This window comes from Ranitomeya variabilis, chromosome 4, assembly GCF_051348905.1.
Source record: "Ranitomeya variabilis isolate aRanVar5 chromosome 4, aRanVar5.hap1, whole genome shotgun sequence".
Taxonomy (NCBI): domain Eukaryota; kingdom Metazoa; phylum Chordata; class Amphibia; order Anura; family Dendrobatidae; genus Ranitomeya; species Ranitomeya variabilis.
The window spans coordinates 369,825,794-369,848,326 of NC_135235.1; the positions used below are offsets into that span (position 1 = coordinate 369,825,794).

At 44.8% G+C, this 22,533-nt stretch overlaps 1 protein-coding gene across 8 annotated transcripts in view; it reads left to right on the plus strand.

Annotated features, from left to right (window-relative positions):
- LOC143764784 (erlin-1-like) overlaps positions 1-16,483 on the plus strand; it is a 158,363-nt gene extending 141,880 nt beyond the window's left edge. For all 8 annotated transcript variants that reach the window (XM_077250747.1, XM_077250744.1, XM_077250742.1 and 5 more), the window contains 2 exons: positions 3,558-3,637; positions 15,598-16,483. In XM_077250747.1, coding sequence (XP_077106862.1) covers positions 3,558-3,637; positions 15,598-15,792 — 275 coding nt within the window. In that variant the 3' untranslated portion in view covers positions 15,793-16,483. The remainder of the gene's footprint in view (positions 1-3,557; positions 3,638-15,597) is intronic.
- The last annotated feature ends 6,050 nt before the right edge of the window (positions 16,484-22,533 follow it).

The following is a 22,533-nucleotide window of genomic DNA, read 5'->3' on the forward strand; positions in this document are numbered from 1 at the left end:
AAGGCTATGCAGACAGCTGCTGGCTGATATTCATAGCAGGCTACAAATATTGGCCCCCAGTCGTCGGCTTTCCCCCTCTGGCGCAGAAAATTGCATGGGAGCCTACTCCGTTTTCTTTCGTATATATATATTTTTTTTATTCAACGCTCATAAAGGCCTCTTTCACACTTGCGTCGGTACGAGTCCGTCGCTATGCGTCGGGCCGACGTACCGACGCACGTTGTGAAATTTGTGCCCGACGTGGGCAGCGGATGCAGTTTTTCAACACATCCGCTGCCCATTCTGAAGTCTGGAAGGAGGGGGCAGAGTTTTGGCCGCGCATGTGCAGTAGAAAATGGCGGACGCGATTGACAAAGTTCACTTGAACGTTTTTTCGTGCCGACGGTCCGCCAAAACATGACGGATCCGTTGCACGACGGACGCAACGTGTGGCCATCCGTCACTATCCGTCACTAATACAAGTCTATGGGTAAAAAACGCATCCTGCGAGCACATTTGCAGGATCAGTTTTTTTCCGCCAGATCCGGGTTTTTCCCCCGGATCCATTTTTTCCTGCATGATCCGGTTTTTTTCCGCCAGATCCGTTTTTTCTCCGCCAGATCCATTTTTTCTCCGCCAGATCCATTTTTTTTCCCCCGGATCCATTTTTTTCCTGCCGGATCCGTTTTTTTTCCACCAGATCCATTTTTTCCCGCTGGATCCGTTTTTTTCCGCCGGATCCGGTTTTTCCACCAGATCTGTTTTTTTCCCGCCGGATCCGTTTTTTCCTGCCGGATCCTTTATTTTTTCCGCCAGATCCGTTTTTTCCCGTCGGATCCGTTTTTTTTAGTCGGATCCGGTTTTTTCCGCCGGATCCGTTTTTTTATCTGATGCTGCTGCTTTCCACGGGAGATCGTCGTGGGACACTCGTGGATTTCTGCGGACAGGGAGTATATTGGTTGTTTTTTTCATATTTTTTACAGATGACACTGGCTTTGGGGAACAAAGTGACAAGTAACGGTGAGTATATACTCTGTTATATGTACTGTATGTCTATATGTATGTCATGTATGTAATGTATGAATGTACTGTATGTATGTAGTATGTAATGTATGAATGTACTGTATGTAGTATGTATGTATGGAGTATGAATGTAGTATGTATGTAGCGTGTATGGAGTGCGTAAGGAGTATTTTTTTTTTTTTATATTCAACACATTAGCCGAATGATGGGACTACTACTGTCCCATCATTGGCTAATGTGTCAGTCACTGTCAGTCTAGCAGGCATCGTCCGATGGGCCTTGTAGTCCCATCGGACGATGCCTGCACAGACACAAAGACCGCCGGCAGGCCGTACAGACCCCGGAGATGCCGTACAGACCCTCCGGCAGGCCGTACAGACCCCCCGGCAGGCACGCTCACACAGGGTTAATGCCGGCGGTAACGGACCGCGTTATGCCGTGTTTGACGCACTCCGTAACCGCTGCGATTAACCCTATGTGTCCCCAACATTTTACTATTGATGCTGCCTATGCAACATCTATAGTAAAAAAAAATGTAATGTTAAAAATAATAAAAAAAACCTGCTATGCTCACCCCCCGTCGTCGCATCCTCTCCTCGGCAGTGCAAGCGGCAGGCTCCAGTGCCAAGGATGGTATGCGAGAAGGACCTTCCATGACGTCACAGTCATGTGACCGTGACGTCATGACAGGTCCTGCGCGCATCCAACCCTGGGACAGGAAGCTGCCGCGTGCACTGCACACAGGCGACAGGACTACAAGGGCTCCCTCGGAAGGTGAGTATATGTTTATTTTTTATTTTAACTCTTTTTTAACCTGTTACATACGTGTCTGGGCAATATACTACGTGGCTGGGCAATATACTACGTGACTGGGCAATATTCTACGTGGACATGCATATTCTAGAATACCCGATGCGTTAGAATCGGGCCACCATCTAGTACTATATCTGTATATATGCCATGGATGAGGCCACAGTAAAGTGTATCTTTATTTGGGACAAAAGGTAACTCACAGGTCATTGGAGATGATTATGATGAACATACAATTTGTCATTCCTCCTACACAGTCACATACCAGGGAGGAAGCCACTCCAGCCAGTGTAATATTGCACCTTTCTTTGGGTCACACATGGTAACTCACATGCATTTATTTACAGTCCACAGACTCCACTCTACCTCTCTGCTGTTGCTCCTCCCACATGAGTCACAGTCACACTTCACTGGCTGAATCTGAGAAGCTGCCAGGCCCAGACAAGAAAGGAAAAAAAACAAACACTGGGCTCACTCACTCTGCAGAGCCGACTCCTTTCATTCACAGCAGGGAGCCGGCTCTTTGTGTTGGCTCGTTCACGAATGACACATCACTAAAGGTACCTTCACATTAAGCGACGCTGCAGCGATAGCGACAACGATGCAGATCGCTGCAGCGTCGCTGTTTGATCGCTGGAGAGCTGTCACACAGACCGCTCTCCAGCGACCAACGATGCCGAGGTCCCCGGGTAACCAGGGTAAACATCGGGTTACTAAGCGCAGGGCCGCGCTTAGTAACCCGATGTTTACCCTGGTTACCAGCGTAAAATGTAAAAAAAACAAACACTACATACTTACATTCGCGTCCCCCGGCGTCCGCTTCCTGCACTGACTGAGCGCCGGCCCTAACAGCAAAGCGGTGACGTCACCGCTGTGCTGTACTTTCACTTTCACTTTACGGCGCTCAGTCAGTGTGGGAAGCGGACGCCGGGGGACGCGAAGGTGAGTATGTAGTTTGTTTTTTTTACATTTTACACTGGTAACCAGGGTAAACATCGGGATACTAAGCGCGGCCCTGCGCTTAGTAACCCGATGTTTACCCTGGTTACCAGTGTAAAACATCGCTGGTATCGTTGCTTTTGGTGTCAAACACGACGATACACGCCGGTCTGACGACCAAATAAAGTTCTGAACTTTGTTCAATGACCAGCGATATCACAGCAGGATCCTGATCGCTGCTGCGTGTCAAACTAAACGATATCGCTAGCCAGGACGCTGTAACGTCACGGATCGCTAGCGATATCGTTTAGTGTGAAGGTACCTTAACACACACACCACTTGTGTGATAGCAGATCACAGAGCAGTCACACACAAAATGGCTCTGCCCTGTGATGCTGCTCTTCATTCTGCCCCAGGGATATTAGACCACCCAAAAGGGGAGGGAAATGGTGATGTCAGCAGGTACTGCCCCAATTTTCCAGCTAACAGTAAAGCTGGTAAGTCTCACTATAGCTGCTTGAGGTCTAAAACGGAAAATGCTCCCCCTAGTGGTAAATATATATATATTTGTAAGAAAATATATAATATTTTTCATATAGAAATGTTTGCAAACAGTGCAAACATTGCATTAGTACATTTTATTTACTATTTTAAGCTTAATTTCACAAAAAAACAAACTACAAGAAAACTGGTGGCACCTTCCCTTTAAGTAATTTGCAATTGTAATAATTTAAGAAGGTGATACAACTTTTAAAAGTTGCTAGCTAAAATTAAATATTTTACTACCATTTTTGTTTGTGTTTCAGACTCCGCTTTTCTTGCCAGGGAAAAAGCAAGAGCTGATGCTGAATACTATACTGCTTACAAGCTTGCAGAGTCTAATAAGGTGAGGCATTAGTCTGAAAATGGTTTATTGCAGATGTAATTATCGACTTCCATTTGATGAGACCAGAAAATAGTCAATTGTGGCAACAATCTTTCTTGTATGTTACAGGGTCTAGATGTTTTCACAAATTTAACAAGCTATTTGTCACTATTATACTATGTGAAAACTAGATCCTCTCCAGTGTCTTCATTTTTCTCTGTCTGGAGATCTTTAAAAAAAATCCTCCCTGCTGTGCTATATAGTTGAACCACCTAAGGCATCTTTTACGCTTCAGTGTGTCCAGTACACGTAATGACAGTTTTCACACATACTGGAGACACTTACACATGTATACCCAATTCATGTGAATTTGTCAGTAAGCTCTGTTACCGGCTCCGGATGCTGGAGTGACCGCTCTCATCATTCTTCCCTGCTCTGCCCAGCGAGCAGGGGAGAATGTTGAGAGTTGTATTCAGCTGATAACAGTTTGAGCAGGTTGCGGTTGATGGGACTACTACTCCCATTCGCCTACATCTGCTGCCGCTAAGAACAGTGAGAGCAGGCGGCAGCTGATGGGAGTATTTATCAGCCTCATTCTGCGCTATATAAGTAAATGAATAAAAAATTGCGTGTTTCCCTGTATTTTTGATAACCGGCCAGACAAAACTGACAGCTGGGGGCTGCAACCTTCAGCTGTCAGTTTTGCCTGGCTGGTTATCAAAAACAGACTGGTCCCCAAGCAATTATTTTAATTAACTAATTGTAAAATCTGGCGTGGAGTCCCTCCCCCTTATTTTTAATAACCAGCCTAGCTAAAGCAGAACGCTTGGGGCTGGTATTCTCTGGCTGGTAAGGGGCCATGGTTATTGACACTCCCTAGCCTGGTCCATACATGCCTATCTGGAAAATAACATACAGTGGTGTCAAAGTGTTTGGCCTCTTCCTGATTTCTTATTCTTTTGCATGTTTGTCAAACTTAAATGTTTCAGATCACCAAACAAATTTAAATATTGGACAAAGATATCCAAAAAAACATAAAATGCAGTGTTTATATGAAAGCCTTTATTATTAAGGGAAGAAGAAACCTAAACCAACAGGGCCCTGTGTGAAAAAGAGCACAGAGACGACTCATACAAGAAGTCACAAAAAACGCCACAACAGCATCCGAAAAACTGTAGGCCTCTGTTGCCTCAGTTAAGGTCCGTGTTTATAACTCTACCATAAGAAAGAGAATGGGCAAAAATGGCCTGCTTGACAGAGTTCCAAGATGAAAACCACTGCTGAGCAATAAAAACATAAAGGCTCATCTCCATTTTGTCAGAAAACATCTTTGATGATCTCCCAAGACTTTTTGGGAGAATACTCCTGTGGACTGAAGAAACAAAAGTTGAACTTTTTTGGAAGGTGTATGTCCCATTATAGCTGGCGTGGAAGTAACACAGCTTTTCAGAAAAGGAACATCATACCAACAGTAAAATATGGTGGTGGTAGTGTGATGGTCTCGGGCTGTTTTGCTTCTTCAGGACCTGGAAGACTTGCTGTGGTAAAAGGAACCATGAATTCTGCTGTCTACCAAAAATACTGAAGGCGAATGTCAGGCCATCTGTTTGTGACCTCAAACTGAAGCGCACTAGGGTTATGCAGCAGGGCAATGATCCCGAACACACCAGCAAGTCCACCTCTGAATTGCTTAAAAAAAACAAAATTAAGACTTTGGAGTGAGATCCTGTGGCATGACCTTTTAGAAAGGTGGTTCATGCTCGGAAACTCTCCACTGTGTCTAAATTACAACAATTCTGCAAAAATGAATGGGTTAAAATTCCTATAGAGTGTTGTAAAAGACTTTCTGCCAGTTATCGCAAACGCTTGATTTCAGTTGCTACTAAGGGTGGCTCAACCAGTATTGGGTTTAGGGGCAATCACTTTTTCGCAGGGGGTCCTGTAGATTTGGATTTATTTTTCCGCTAATAATAAAGACCTTTTAAAAACTGCATTTTAGTGTTTACTTGTGTTCTCTTAGTCTAATAATTACATTTGATGTTCTGAAACATTTAAGTGTGACAAACATGCAAAAGAATAGGAAATAAAAGGAAGGGGGAATAACACTTTCTCACAACTTTACATTTAGTGGGTACGTAAAGTATTCAGACCCCTTTAAATTTTTCACTCTGTTTCATTGCAGCCATTTACTAGATTCAAAAAAGTTCATTTTTTCATATTAATGTACACTCCGCACCACATCTTGAGTGAAAAAAACAGAAATGTAGACATTTTTGCAAATTTAATAAAAAAGAAAAAATGAAATATCACATGGTCACAAGTATTCAGACCCTTTGCTCAGACACTCATATTTAAGTCACATGCTGTCCATTTTCTTGTGATCCTCCTTGAGATGGTTCTACTCCTTGATTGGAGTCCAGCTGTGTTTAATTAAACTGATAGGACTTGATTTGGAAAGGCACATACCTGTCTATATAGGACCTAACAGCTCGCAGTGCATGTCAGACCAAATGAGAATCATAAAAGGAGGTCAAAGGAACTGGTCAAGGAGCTCAGAGACAGAATTGTAGCAAGGCACAGATCTGGCCAAGGTTACAACAGAATTTCTGCAGTACTCAAGGTTCCTAAGAGCATAGTGGCCTCCATAATCTTAAATGGAAGAAGTTTGGGACCACGAGAAGTCTTCCTAGACCAGGCCGTCCAGCCAAACTGAGCAATCTTGGGAGAAGAGCCATGGTGAGAGAGGTAAAGAAGAACCTCAACATCTCTGGCTGAGCTCCAGGGATGCAGTAGGGAGATGGGAGAAAGTTCCACAAAGTCAACTATCACTGCAGCCCTCTACCAGTCGGGCCTTTATGGCAGAGTGTCCCGACGGAAGCCTCTCCTCAGTGCATGACATATGAAAGCCTGCATAGATTTTGGTAAAAAAAAAACACATGAAGGACTCCCAGACCATGAGAAATAAGATTCTCTGGTCTGATGAGACAAAGATAGACCTTTTTGGTGATAATTCTAAGTGGTATGTGTGGAGAAAACCAGGCACTGCTCATCAACTGCACAATACAATCCCAACAGTGAAACGTGGTGGCAGCATTATGCTATGGGGGTGTTTTTCAGCTTCAGGGATAGGACATCTGGTTGTCTTTGAAGGAAACATGAATGTGGCCAAGTACAGAGATATCCTGGATGAAAACCTCTTCTAGAGTGCTCAGGACCTCAGAATTGGCCAAAGGTTCACCTTCTAACAAGACAATGACCCTAAGCACGCAGCTAAAATAACAAAGGAGTGGCTTCAGAACAACTCTGTGACCACTCTTTACTGGTTCAGCCAGAGCAGTGACCTAAACCCAATTGAGCCTCTCTGCAGAGACCTGAAAATGGCTGTCCACCAACGTTCACCATCCAACCTGATGGAACTGTAGAGGATCTGCAAGGAAGAATGGCAGACGTTCCCCAAATCCAGTTGTGAAAACCTTGTTGCATCATTCCTAAGAAGACTCATGGCTGTACTCAAAAAGTGTGCTTCTACTCAATACTGAACAAAGTGACTGAAAACTTATGACCATGTGATATCAGTTTTTCTTTTTTAATAAATTTGCAAAAATTACTACATTTCTGTTTTTTCAGTCAAGATGGGGTGCAGAGTGTACACTGAGAAAAAAAATAACTTTTTAGAATATACCAAATGGCTGCAATGAAACCAAAGAGTGAAAAATTTAAAGGGGTATGAATACTTTCTGTACCAACTGTATGTGAGAATTTCTCCAAATGTGGAAAAAGGGTTTAATGCTGCTTGGTAATTAATGTTGCTTAGAAGTAAAGTCTATTTGTGGATTTATAAGTGGAGACTTTTCTGCTTTTAGAATACTGCATGGAAGAAATATGGCACCACTGTTACACCCTATATTTTCACATACCGATTTAATTTCTGTGACTAGAATGTGCACGATGAGTTGAATCGGGTCTATACCTTAAATGTACTGTCAGTTTGTCTGCAGTTGGCATTCTGGCAATTACATACTACTTGACAAGACTCCACTATGGAAACAGACAACTATGTGTGGTAGTTAGAAGACTAAAAGAAAAATATCCTCCCAAAGGAGAAGCTCTCACTTCCTAACGAAGCACTATAAAAGTGTTCAACATAAAATACCCATAAGAATAATCACCCTAAATATTTATCTGGGACGCACACATATGCTCCTCAGCAATATAAAATATGGGGATTATTACAAAAGAAAAACTTTATATTTATTCCTGTAGACATTCAACGGTTTAATACTTAAATGATATCCAATAGTCGCACAAATTTATACACATAAAAGTAAAAATATATATAATTATGTGAAAAAAATGGTAAAAAGGACACTAAAAGGCAAGCCTGGGCTAAGCGGAGAAGTAAAAGCCTCATATTGGACCCATGTATAGGGTCGAAATACCAGGTAAAATAGAAATATGAAAGGTACAGTTACTGGTATGTTATAGATAAAGCAGGACCCTTATGTGCATGTAGCTATTATTTAATCATCAGAAGAATTGTTTAGTGAATTGACATTCAAAATGGTAATAGATAACAGTCCCCAGTCTAGCAGAAGAGTACATCAAACAGCCATAGTTGTTCTAAGAAATAGACACACCATTATATATAAGGTGAAGGCTGTTGCTTGGCAATACAATTTAACCCCTTCATGACCCAGCCTATTTTGACCTTAATGACCTGGCCATTTTTTGCAATTCTGACCAGTGTCTCTTTATGAGGTAATAACTCAGGAACACTTCAACGGATCCTATCGATTCTGAGATTGTTTTTCGTGACATATTAGGCTTCATGTTAGTGGTAAATTTAGGTCGATAATTTTTGCGTTTATTTGTGAAAAAAAAAAATGGAACTTTGGCAAAAATTTAGAAAATTTCGCAATTTTCAAATTTTTTATTTTTATTCTGTTAAACCAGAGAGTTATGTGACCCAAAATAGTTAAGAAATAACATTTCCCAAATGTCTACTTTACATCAGCACAATTTTGGAAACAACATTTCTTTTGCTAGAAAGATAAAAGGGTTAAAATTTGACCAGCGATTTCTCATTTTTACAACAAAATTTACAAAACCATTTTTTATTTTTAGGGACCACCTCACATTTGATGTCAGTTTGAGGGATCTATATGGCTGAAAATACCCAAAAGTGACACCATTCTAAAAACTGCACCCCTCAAGGTGCTCTAAACCACATTCAAGAAGTTTATTAACCCTTCAGGTGTTTCACACCAGCAGAAGCAACATGGAAGGAAAAAATGAACATTTAACTTTTTAGTCACAAAGATGATCTTTTAGCAACAGTTTTTTATTTCAAGAAGGGTAAAAGGAGAAACTGGACCCTGAAAGTTGTTGTCCAATTTGTCCTGAGTACGCTGAAACCCCAAATGTGGGGGGGAACCAATGTTTGGGCACACGGCAGGACTCGGAAGGGAAGGAGCGCCATTTGACTTTTTGAATGAAAAATTGGCTCCAATCTTTAGCGGACACCATGTTGTGTTGGAGAGCCTCTGTGTGCCTAAAGATTGGAGCTTCCCCACAAGTGATCCCTTGTCTAGATGCATAGTGAGCATTTTGAACCCCCAGGTGCTTCACAAATTGATCCGTAAAAATGAAAAAGTACTTTTTTTTCACCAAAAATTTTTTTAGCCTCAATTTTTTTCATTTTCACATGGGCAACGGGATAAAATGGATCCTAAAATTTGTTGGGCAATTTCTCCTGAGTACACAGATACCTCACATGTGGGGGTAAACCACTGTTTGGGAGCACGGCAAGGCTCGGAAGGGAAGGGGCGCCATTTGACTTTTTGAATGAAAAATTAGCTCCAATCATTAGCGGACACCATGTCGCATTTGGAGAGCCCCTGTGTGCCTAAACATTGGAGCTCCCCCACAAGTGACCCCATTTTGAAAACTAGACCTCCTAAGGAACGAATCTAGATGTGTGATGAGCACTTTGAACCCCCAAGTGCTTCACAGAAGTTTATAGCGCAGAGCCGTGAAAATAAAAAATAATTTTTCTTTCCTCAAAAATTATTTTTTAGCCCTCAAGGGTAACAGGAGAAATTGGACCACAAAAGTTGTTGTCCAGTTTGTCCTGAGTACGCTGATACCCCATATGTGGGGGTAAACCACTATTTGGGCACATGTTGGGGCTCGGAAGGGAAGTAGTGACGTTTTGGAATGCAGACTTTGATGGAATGGTCTGCGGGCGTCATGTTACATATGCAGAGCCCCTGATGTGCCTAAACAGTAGAAATCCCCCACGTGACCCCATTTTGGAAACTAGACCCCCCCCAAGGAACTTTTCTAGATGTGTGGTGAGCACTTTGAACCCCCTTATAAGCTGCTTTACAGAAGCTTATAACGCAGAGCCGTGAAAATAAAAAAATCTTTTTTTCCCCACAAAAATAATTTTTTAGCCCCCAATTTTTTATTTTCTCAAGGGTAACAGGAGAAATTAGACCCCCAAAGTTGTTGTGCAATTTTTCCTGAGTGCGCTTATGCTCCATATGTTTAGGTAAACCACTGTTTGGGCGCACGTCGGGGCTTGGAAGGGAAGGAGCACCATTTGACTTTTTGAACGCAAGATTGGCTGGAATCAATGGTGGCACCATGTCGCGTTTTGAGACCCCCTGATGTGCCTAAACAGTGGAAACCCCTCAATTCTAACTCCAACACTAACCCCAACACACCCCCTAACCCCAACCCTAATCATAACCCTAATCACAACCCTAACCCCAACACACACCTAACCACAACCTTAACCCCAACATACCCCTAACAATAATCCCAACCATAACCATAAGCCTAACCCTAACTCCAACACACCGCTAACCCTAATCTTAACCCTAATTCCAACCCTAACTCTAATTCCAACCTGTACCCTAAGGCTATGTGCTCACGTTGTGGTTCATGTGCGAATTTTTCGGCACCGTTTTTGAAAAATCCGCAGGTAAAACGTACTGCGTTTTACCTGCGGATTTACCACGAATTTCCAGTGTTTTTTGTGCAGATTTCACCTGCGGATTCCTATTGAAGAACAGGTGTAAACGCTGCTGAATCCGCACAAAGAATTGACATGCTGCGAAAATACAACGCATCGTTTTTGCACTGTATTTTCCGCACCATGGGCATAGCGGATGTGGTTTTCCATTGCTTTACGTGGTACTGTAAATGTGATGGAAAACTGCTGCGAATCTGCACCGTGTGCATATAGTCTAATTCTAACCCTAACCCTAGTGGAAAAATAAAATTAAAAAATTAAATCTATTTTCTTTATTATTTTCCCTACCTATGGATGTGATAAAGGGGGAGTTATTTACTATTTTTTTTATTTTGATCACTGTGATAGGTTCTATCACAGTGATCAAAATATACCTCAAATGAATCTGCCGGCTGGCCGACGCCCATGGGAGAAGACAGACGGACATCTGGGGGGACACCGGAAAACGGTAGGTACGGGGGGGTGAGATCGGACCACGGGGGAAGGGGCAGAGGAGGGCAGCGGAGGACATGACGGAGGGGAGGAAAGACTGATGGCAGATTACCACCGTCAGTCGGTGGCGGGGGCAGGTCGCGGCCTCTAGCCGTGGCTGATGATATTGCAGCATCGGCCATGGCTGGATTGTAATATTTCACCAAGTTTCATTGGTGAAATATTTTGATTGCTCTGATTTACTGTTTCATTTACAACAGCCAATCAGAGCGATCGTAGCCATGGGGTGGTAAAGCCACCCCCCCTGGGCTCAAGTACAACTCCTCCTGTACCTGCAGGTCGGGTGAAATTTCAGTTAACCCTTTCACCTGACCTGCAGGATTGCGATCCGACCATGACTCATATGCTGCGTCACAGGTCGGATTGGCACAGGTTTTCATGACGCATACGCTGCGTCACAGGTCGGGATGGGGTGAAACTTAATCAGGGGACTGAATATACTGTCCAAATGATCAGATATACTTATATCCATAATTGGGATCTAAAGTCATAATTCCCAAGTATAAAAGGCAGATGGACACCGCAACTCCCCTCTCAGCTTGCACCTCGACGCATGTTTCTCCTTCTAGGCTTCGTCAGGAGGCGTGGCTTAGTTAAAACAGGGGTTCCTTACATAGTGGGTGTGATCAGAGACAATAAAAAACAGATGCGAGAGATTCCCCACCACTGACGTGGCCAGGGGCCACCCAACCGGCGGCGCCAGCAGAGGGGAATCTACATACTGCATGCATATGCAAACAGATCTCCTTATTATGCGCTTGAGTATAGGCGTGACCAATCAATGCTGGACGCCTAGATGTAAGCGCCACCAATCTGCGCACGTGACCTTGATGTCCCGCCTCCGGTTCCGACGTAGGCAGGCGGCAACGCTTGTAATCGGAGGGAGGAAGTGACCTCATCCCACCGATCACCACAGCAACTGGCACGCCCAGTCATATACCAGTGCGGGACGGCACACAGATCGAATGCGTCTGGGTGGATAAGCGGTAAGGAAAAATAACCTAACACTGAATGCTCTACCCCACTAAACACAAGTTCTAGGCTGAGCTCACCACCAGCAGAAACTGCTATTTTAAGAGCACAATACAATCTAATATATAATTGCCTAGAATACTACTTCCTGCAATTTGTGCCAACTTCCGTGGCTTTGTCCGGAGCTAATGTCCGGAGCTAATGTCCGGAGCTAATGTCCGGAGATAAGTGACGTCACCAGTGTCCTACACCCAGGCAGAGCACAGGGGCCCCAGGCAGCATATGGGGCCCCAGGCAGAGCACAGTGGCCCCAGGCAGAGCACAGGGGCCCCAGGCAGCATATGGGGCCCCAGGCAGAGCACAGTGGTCCCAGGCAGAGCACAGGGGCCCCAGGCAGCCTATGGCGCCCCAGGCAGAGCACAGTGGCCCCAGGCAGAGCACAGGGGCCCCAGGCAGCCTATGGGGCCCCAGGCAGAGCACAGGGGCCCCAGGCAGAGCACAGAGGCCCCAGGCAGAGCACAGGGGCCCCAGGCAGAACATGGGGCCCCAGGCAGCCTATGGCGCCCCAGGCAGAGCACAGTGGCCCCAGGCAGAGCACAGGGGCCCCAGGCAGCCTATGGGGCCCCAGGCAGAGCACAGGGGCCCCAGGCAGAGCACAGAAGCCCCAGGCAGAGCACAGGGGCTCCAGGCAGCACATGGGGCCCCAGGCAGAGCACAGGGGCCCCAGGCAGCATATGGGGCTCCAGGCAGAGCACAGGGGCCCCAGGCAGCATATGGGGCCCCAGGCAGAGCACAGGGGCCCCAGGCAGAACATGGGGCCCCAGGCAGAGCACAGGGGCCCCAGGCAGAGCACAGGGGCCCCAGGCAGCATATGGGGCCCCAGGCAGAGCACAGGGGCCCCAGGCAGCATATGGGGCCCCAGGCAGAGCACAGTGGCCCCAGGCAGCATATGGGGCCCCAGGCAGAGCACAGTGGCCCCAGGCAGAGCACAGGGGCCCCAGGCAGCATATGGGGCCCCAGGCAGAGCACAGTGGTCCCAGGCAGAGCACAGGGGCCCCAGGCAGCTTATGGGGCCCCAGGCAGAGCACAGTGGCCCCAGGCAGAACATGGGGCCCCAGGCAGAGCACAGTGGCCCCAGGCAGAGCACAGGGGCCCCAGGCAGAACATGGGGCCCCAGGCAGAGCACAGGGGCCCCAGGCAGAGCACAGGGGCCCCAGGCAGCATATGGGGCCCCAGGCAGAGCACAGGGGCCCCAGGCAGCATATGGGGCCCCAGGCAGAGCACAGTGGCCCCAGGCAGAGCACAGGGGCCCCAGGCAGCATATGGGGCCCCAGGCAGAGCACAGTGGTCCCAGGCAGAGCACAGGGGCCCCAGGCAGCCTATGGGGCCCCAGGCAGAGCACAGTGGCCCCAGGCAGAACATGGGGCCCCAGGCAGAGCACAGGGGCCCCAGGCAGCATATGGGGCCCCAGGCAGAGCACAGTGGTCCCAGGTAGAGCACAGGGGCCCCAGGCAGCCTATGGGGCCCCAGGCAGAGCACAGGGGCCCCAGGCAGCATATGGGGCCCCAGGCAGAGCACAGGGGCCCCAGGCAGCATATGGGGCCCCAGGCAGAGCACAGTGGCCCCAGGCAGAGCACAGGGGCCCCAGGCAGAACATGTGGCCCCAGGCAGAGCACAGGGGCCCCAGGCAGCATATGGGGCCCCAGGCAGAGCACAGGGGCCCCAAGCAGCATATGGGGCCCCAGGCAGAGCACAGCGATATTTTGGACCACTGTGCGGTGTTTCAGACCCCCTGTGTGATGTCTGGGGCCCTGTTCTTAAGTATATTAAAGATTAAAGTAACGTATATTAAATTATATTATAGATCAAATTTGACACGTTTATGAGCACCATTGAGTGATATACTCAAGAATGACATAATTTTTCAACATTTTATGGTTTCAAACTGTAAACACTCAGAGTTTTTTTTACTTCAACCAGAAAACCTTAACGGTTCATAAAAAACTTGACTGTTCAGGATATGATAAAAGTCATAGTATTCTGAATCTTTAACTTATAAAGATACCTTTACATGGGGTGATTATTGGTTCCAGAGAGGCTTTCGGCCGATAATCGTACACATGGCTGGTGACAGGACAATACAATATAAACGTTCAAAGGTAAACACTGATAACATTAAAATCTAATATATAATTGCCTAGAATACTACTTCCGGCAATTTGTGCCAACTTCCGTGGCTTTGTCCGGAGATAATGTCCGGAGATAAGTGACGTCACCAGCGTCCTACACCCGCTCAGGGTGGACAAAGATATATGCCTTCGTGGTGCGCGGCACTTTTCTGATTGGTTGCCGCCTGCCGCGAGCGACCAATCAGAAATGTGCCGTACTGTCAAGAATTGTCAAGAGCTGGTGAGTGCAGCCATTTTTTGTTCTTTCTTACTATTATTTATTAATTGTATTATTCATACATTTGAATAAATAAAGTATATATGGATTCTAGACTCCCGATTCTTTAGAATCGGGCTGCCATCTAGTATAACATAAAACGTAAGGCTGCAAAGCAAAGGGACAAATTATAAATAGAATGACGGTAGATATTGATAATAACTGTAACAGTATTGTAGATCCCATTTTCATCCGCTTTTTCTTATTATGAGTCCATAAGATGAATTGCATGAAGAAAGGTACGGGCAACAGGTCAAATTCCAGAAGAAGATCCACATCTTAGGGTATGTGCACACGTTGCAGATTCCATTGCAGATTTTTCCGCACGATTCTGCAGAATCCGCAGGTAAAACGCCCTGCGTTTTACCTGTGGATTTTATGCAGATTTTGTGAGGATTTCGCCTGCGTTTTTACACCTGTGGATTCATATTATGGAATAGGTGTAAAACGCTGCAGAATCCACACAAAGAATTGACATGCTGAGGAAAATAAACCGCTGGGAATTTTCTGCAGCATGTGCACTGCTGGTTTGGTTTTCCATAGGTTTACATGGTACTGTACAACTCATGGAAATCTGCTGCGGATCCGCAGGGCCAAATCCGCAACGTGTGCACATACCCTAGGAGGATAGTGGCAGGCAATAATAGAACTATGGAAATATATAATAGCATCAGTAAACGTCATACATTAACGTTTTTGAAAGATAAAATGAACCCTATGGTTAAAATAGCGCAAGATATAACATAGAATAAATGAAAAATTATCCACCGTATTCAAAAAAGAGCTGGTTTACAGAAAAGACTTGAAACTAATAAATTCATTTAGACCATAAGGGGCAACCTTATTGAGTGACCATCCCTTTTGTCTCCAGTTGTAATAATTTGCGGTGTGGTAGTTACTTAGACACACATATGCACACATTTATTTGACAATACCTGTGCAATGGTGCACTCTACTAGATGAAGTTCACAGAGCTATTTCTACATTATTTTGTCTGCTTCTGTTAATTTCTTGTGTTTCACTATTCCCACAGATGAAGCTAACGCCAGAATATCTTGAGCTCATGAAGTTCCAAGCTATATCCGCAAACAACAAAATCTATTTTGGGTATAATATCCCAAATATGTTTTTGGATTCCTCATCTACTGAAGTGCCAGTAATGCAGCAATATGCATGTCTAACAGAGGCTCAAAGCAAATCTCACAAAACTAAAGGCAAGAAAGTATGAATGTCAGATACAGCATTATTCAATACAGCCTTTTGGACCTGAAGAAGAAGCTGTAGGGATGTGTCCCAAACAAGCACGAGATCTTTGGAGAGCAATCCAAAAGCCTTGGCTGCCACTTGGTATGCTCACACCCATGCTTTTGTAGATATTTGATCTGAGCTTCCAATATATGTTCTTTTCCCTGTTAAGATACATGAACTTTGGCATATTTGATGTGGCTAATGAATGAGACAGCGTTCTGAAACCTGTTGACCTGTTCAGCTTTCTATAGACAGCTGCACTACAAGCAAGCACTGGTTCTTGGTCATATGCACATTACATCTTTTGGCATGTGTATTTTGCAAGCAAGAGATTTATTATGAAAGTCTCACACCTGTTACCATGTATGGGGGGGAAGTCTGTACCGTAAATTGCTGCGTTACAAAGACATTCACCTATTCCGAGTTCATGCTGAGGATTTTACCTCTGAACAATGCAGATGATTCGTTCCTAGGTCTTGATCAATGACTTCTATATGTGAAGCCTTCCAGAATAGTTACAAAAACTTACTTTTCTAGTAGGAGTGAACTGGCCTAACATTGGACTTGGACTTGAAGCCTTATCAATTATCAATGTCTTACAGCATTACTCATTCTACAGCTGATTTTCTAAATAAAAGGTTCTACATTTTTCTCTTTATTTTACAAAAGAATACAGCACCTTTTTTAATTGTGCAGCCTCAACTGTCCTATCTACGTGCCTAAAGGGAAGGTCCACCTTTGCATTTTTTTCTGAAAACTTGTTGCAATGCATCTAAATTGAAAAATGTTTTCAAATATCCTTAAAAGTTTGAAGGCAACTAGTTTTCAGGAATGCACCACTCTCCTGCCTCCCAGCTTCTTGTTACCGAGGGACTGTGTCCTCCTGAATGACTGACGGTTCGGGTCAATGTCATGTGCTCCACTATTGTTAATGCCATCCAGTGCATATCTTTCCACATGTATGCAATCCTTGAGCAGCCGGTCGAGGGTGCATACTGCTGTGCGAGATGTGAGCATGTTGTGCATTTGGAAGCCCAGATTCTGAATCTAAATGTGCAGCTGGCAACACTGAGATCCATTGACAATATGGAAAGGAGTCTTCTGCTCACTGAGCAGAAGCTCATTGGGATAGATGAGGGGGGGGATGGTAGGATGGAGCTGCAGGACAGTGGAGCAGCAAGCTGGGTGACAGTTAGAAGGCCGGGTAGAGGGAAGAGTGCCAGGGAGGCTAGTCCTGACCTGGCACACCCCAATAAGTTTGCTAAGTTGGCAGATGAGGGGGTGCCAGTACAGGGGTAGCACTGCTGCAGCCTGGCATGTCCTCTGAAAGCCGGAGGAGTGACTGCTACAGTAAGGAGGGAAATAGGAGAGCAGGGTAGGCCAGACAGGTGCTGGTAGTGGGGGATTCAATTATTAGGGGAACAGATAGGGCAATCTGTCACAAAGACAAGGATCGTCAAACGGTGTGCTGCCTTCCTGGCGCTCGAGTCCGACACATCGCTGATCGGGTTGACAGATTACTGGGAGGTGCTGGTGAGGACCCAGCGGTCATGGTGCACATTGGCACAAATGACAAAGTTAGAGGTAGGTGGAAGGTCCTTAAAAACGATTTCAGGGAATTAGGCTGCAAGCTGAAAGCAAGGACCTCCAACGTGGTATTTTCCAAAATACTGCCTGTACCACGTGCCATTCCAGAGAGGCAACGGGAGATTAGGGAGGTTAATAAGTGGCTCAAGAATTGGTGTAGGAAGGAGGGGTTTGGGTTCCTGCAGAACTGGGCCGACTCCTCAGTTGGCTACAGGTTCTATGCTAGGGATGGGCTGCACTTCAATGGGGAAGGTGCAGCTGTGCTGGGGGAGAGAATGGCTAGAAGGTTGGAGGAGTGTTTAAACTAGGGATTGGGGGGAGAGGGTATTCATTTTATAGGAGGGGAAATTAGTGCAGATAGAGACCTGGGCACAAATAAGGAAGTTGGGGATGGCGGTGGCATGGGGGGTGGGGTTAGATCAATTAATAAGAAAGAATAGAGGTACAGAGAGATACATAAAGTGCATGTATACTAATGCCAGAAGCCTAGCCAACAAAATGGAGGAATTAGAATTAATATTGTTGGAGCATAATTATGACATGGTGGGGATATCTGAAACATGGCTGGATGAGAGCCATGACTGGGCTGTTAACTTACAGGGCTATAGTCTGTTCAGAAATGACTGACCGGATAAGCGAGGGGGAGGTGTGTGTCTATATGTAAAATCATCCTTAAAACCCATCCTGCGTGATAATATGGGTGAATCTAATGAAAATGTAGAGTCCCTGTGGGTGGAGATAAGGGGATGGGGAAAAAATAATAAATTACTGATAGGGGTATGTTATAAATCTCCAAAAATAATGGAAGCAACGGAGTATATCCTCATAAAGCAAATAGATGAAGCTGCGACTCAAGGAGAAATCATTATTATGGGGGACTTCAACTACCCTGAATTAGATTGGGGAACAGAAACCTGCAGTTCCAGCAAAGGTAATTGGTTTTTGACAGCTATGACAGACAATTACCTTTCACAACTGGTTCAGGACCCAACAAGAAGAGGGGCTGTTAGACCTAATATTAACCAACAGGCCAGACCGCATAGCAAATATAAGGGTTGGGGGTCACTTGGGTAATAGTGATCACAAAATAATAAGTTTTCATGTATCCTTTAATAAGATGTGCAGTAGAGGGGTTACAAGGACACTAAACTTCAGTAGGGCAAATTTCCAACGGATGAGAGATGATCTTGGTGCAATTGAGATGAGAGATGATCTTGGTGATAGCCCCTCAGGGATTGACAGGGCATTGTCTCCCGACGCTGTTGTATAATGGACTCTTCCACTCCAGCAAGCTTCGGCTCCACTTTACCTGTTCTCGGTGAGATTGTTCCAATATTGATATATTTGTGATACATTTGTTATCTTACCATTTGACCTTACACCTTTTTTTCATCTCTTATGATACCTGCTGATATTTATCGAAAACAGAAACCTCATATTGTGTGCATCACAAAACGGACTTGCAAAAAAAGCCCACTCCACAACAGACATTAAATCACAAGGAGAACAATAGGAGCAATTAGGTCTAGAAAAACTACCAAATTTTATTAGTACATCAGAAAATCCAGTAAAAATATATAACAAAAGTCGTACATATATACAAAAGACAATTGCAGGAGACAAGAGACCCAGAAAGGATGGAACCCACACAATTGCACCTGCCCGATTAGTAAGATAGGTTATATCAGGTAAAGTGCCAGTGCCAGAACATATCATATTCAACAGATAAGCAGGAGCCGTCCAATCGTGACCTTACACAACATTCCAAAAGTTTAAGGACGAACACTGCTTACCATAGGTGGAAATTGGAGGGTCCCAGAACCGGGCCTGGATGCCCCAAATACCCCGACGCGCGTTTCGCGTGTCTAACACCGCTGTATCAAGGGGAATACAATTGTAGCATAGCAAGGACCTTTTAAGATCCGCCGGTCGGTCACATGGTAAATAGGTGGCCAATCACAGTGGGGGAGTCGGCGCATGCGCACCGCCCACCGCAGGTCCCGGCAAGCACAGGAGGCGTCAACATTGCCACATACGCACGGGGAGGGAAAGACCAGTCCCCGCACGCATGGACAAGGTAATAGACGCCCTGCTGCGCGCCAGAACACCGGGGGAGCGATGCGCACAGCTGCTGCACCACCAATTAATTAAACTGTCTCATGATAAAAAACAAGTGCTGCCGGCCACTGAAATAAACTAACTGGAATAAGCTAGGTGACAAATAATAAGAATGTAGATCCGGACACGAGAAGCAGGTAATGCACTCTGTATTAGACATGCAGCTCCGACCAAGTGTGTCAGTCCAACGGTAAGCATGTTGAATCAATAGTCTGTAAAGTGATGTCCTTGCTGCAGGTCTTGTCAGCATGCCCTGCGATTTGCCACTCCGAAGTCAGTAACCAGTACAGAACGGCGGATCATACTTAGTTTCCTGCTAACAAAATAAACAAACATAAGGAAACAACAATAATAAAATCATATAAAAATCATAAAAACAAAAACAAGACACACCCTGCACAAAAGTTTGGGGAAATGACAAGAGGATGCAATAGATATATATACAGAGCGTATCATACATACAGAAAAAGGGGAAGGATGGCTATAACAGCTAGAGAAATGATGAGAAGGACGAAGACTTAGTCCATTCGGGGTCATGGTGTCTAAAATGAAAATCCACTTGGCTTCCACCTGCGCCAACATCTTTTTATAATCACCCCCCCCTAATTCCCAAATGGACAGCATCAATACTACGCACCATGAATGATGAGGGATCACTCCCATGAAATAGTTTATAATGGCTCGGGATTGTCTTAAGGAGGGAAAGGACAGTCACTGTCTTGGCTGCACAAATGTCCCGCACATGCTCACGCACGCGTTTTCTCAACTCTTGATGTAAGACCAATATATTTTGGAACAGCCGCATGTGGCATAGTATATAACATTCTTACTGCCACATGAAATACGATATCTAATATCAAACTGTTTCTTGCCATTAGAGGAGCTAAACGTGATGCTGTGCAGGACATTTGTGCAAGCCAGACAGTGACCGCAAGGAAAGGACCTGACAGTAGGGCCCCTAGAGCCAAATGGATTACAAACGGTAGGAATGTAATGGCTGTCAACCAGGAGGTCCTTCAAGTTCCAGCAACGGTAATCGGTTTTTGACAACTATGACAGACAATTACCTTTCACAACTAGTTCAGGACCCAACAAGAAGAGGGGCTGCTAGACCTAATATTAACCAACAGGCCAGACCGCATAGCAAATATAAGGGTTGGGGGTCACTTGGGTAATAGTGATCACAAAATAATAAGTTTTCATGTATCCTTTAATAAGATGTGTAGTAGAGGGGTTACAAGGACACTAAACTTCAATAGGGCAAATTTCCAACGGATGAGAGATTATCTTGGTGCAATTGAGATGAGAGATGATCTTGGTGATAGCCCCTCAGGGATTGACAGGGCATTGTCTCCCGACGCTGTTGTATAATGATCAAAAAATTGACTCCAGCACACAATATAAGTAAAGATAGTTCAGTCATGAATTTATTAGGAATTCCAATGACGTTTCAATGACGTTTTCTGTCTATAAACACCGCATACGTAGAAGAAAAAATTACAATATTCTTTCAATAATATTCATCACTTCACAGGTAATTATTTCAACGTTTCGGCTAATTAGCCTTTTTCAAGTAAACCTGTACATGTATCTGTAATGATATTAGAATGAAAACATTAGATACAAAAACCTCAATAATGGGAAAAGAAGTATAAGAACATGGTAGGAATAATTGTGAACAAAATGAATATCCCAATGTCATCACAAGAATAATACCCTAAAATATGCAAGACCACATATCGCATATTGGGATAAACCCCAAAGCAAGGACGAGACCGGGAAAGAACACTGAAGCCATCAGTCAAAGCAGAAGACCATTCACAAAGAAAAAAAGGGAAAAGGGGAAAAAAGAAGAAAATAAAATGGTTAAAAAATGAGAAGGTAAAACCGAAAAAAGAAAAATATGAAAAAATATGTAAAAAAAGTGAAAAAAATGAAAAAATGAAAAAAATCTCACGAGAAGGATATGAAAATATATATCTTTCTCTAACAAACTGGCCAGAAGAAATACCATATATTAATAGATACAAAAACTGCCGTAAGTAATGGCCAACCTGGTTGTAATGAAACCAGAATAAAAGTGAAACCAAAAAAGGAGACAGACCGCAGCAAGGGAAAAAAAATGAAGAACTGGGTGTAAGATGAAAGGTAAAAATAACATATGAGTATAGAGCTGCACGTGGTCCGTAGTGTGGTGAAGTGAAGGGCGCAGAGTCGCGCTTATATGTGCCAGAACGCCGCAGTGAGTGAAGGAGGGGAAAGAACTTCCGGGTGCCACAAAAGGTCAAGTTCCACAGGCGCCGGAAGAAAGAGGGGCGCCGTGTAAGGCCAAAAAGAACCAAGCGATGTGCGTCATTCGCGCATGCGCAGTTAGCGCAAATCGGAGCCGGCCTGCAAAAGAAAAGCAGAATAAGTATTAAAAGGAGGGAACCTGAAAAAAAATAATATAAGAAATAAGAATACTAATGGCCAGTAAACGGAAACCCAGGGAGCACAAAGGCAAAAGAAATTATAATGGACTCTTCCACTCCAGCAAGCTTCGGCTCCACTTTGCCTGTCCTCGGCAATTGGTGAGATTGTTCCAATATTGATATATTTGTGATACATTTGTTATCTTACCATTTGACCTTACCCCTTTTTTTTCATCTCTTATGATACCTGCTGATATTTATGCAACCAAGGTTACCTATTTATTTGTTTTTGCACCTTAGGCTGCGTGTCCACGTTCAGGATGGCCGGCGGTATCGCCGGAGCGGCGAAGCCGCTCGGCGCTAAGCCCCGCCCCCTTCTGGGACGCGATGATGCCGGATGTGTTAACTGTACGCATCCGGGATCATCGCACCCTTCCCATAGGGCCCTGTGTTATGCCTTGCAGGGACGCTGCGTCCCCGCAAGGTGAACGGACATGCTGCGATCTGAAAAGACACGCAGCATGTCCGGAGTTGCAGGCCCGCCGCGTGCGGGTTTCCACACATAGTGGACACGGGATTTCAAAAAATCCCCTCCACTATGCTGG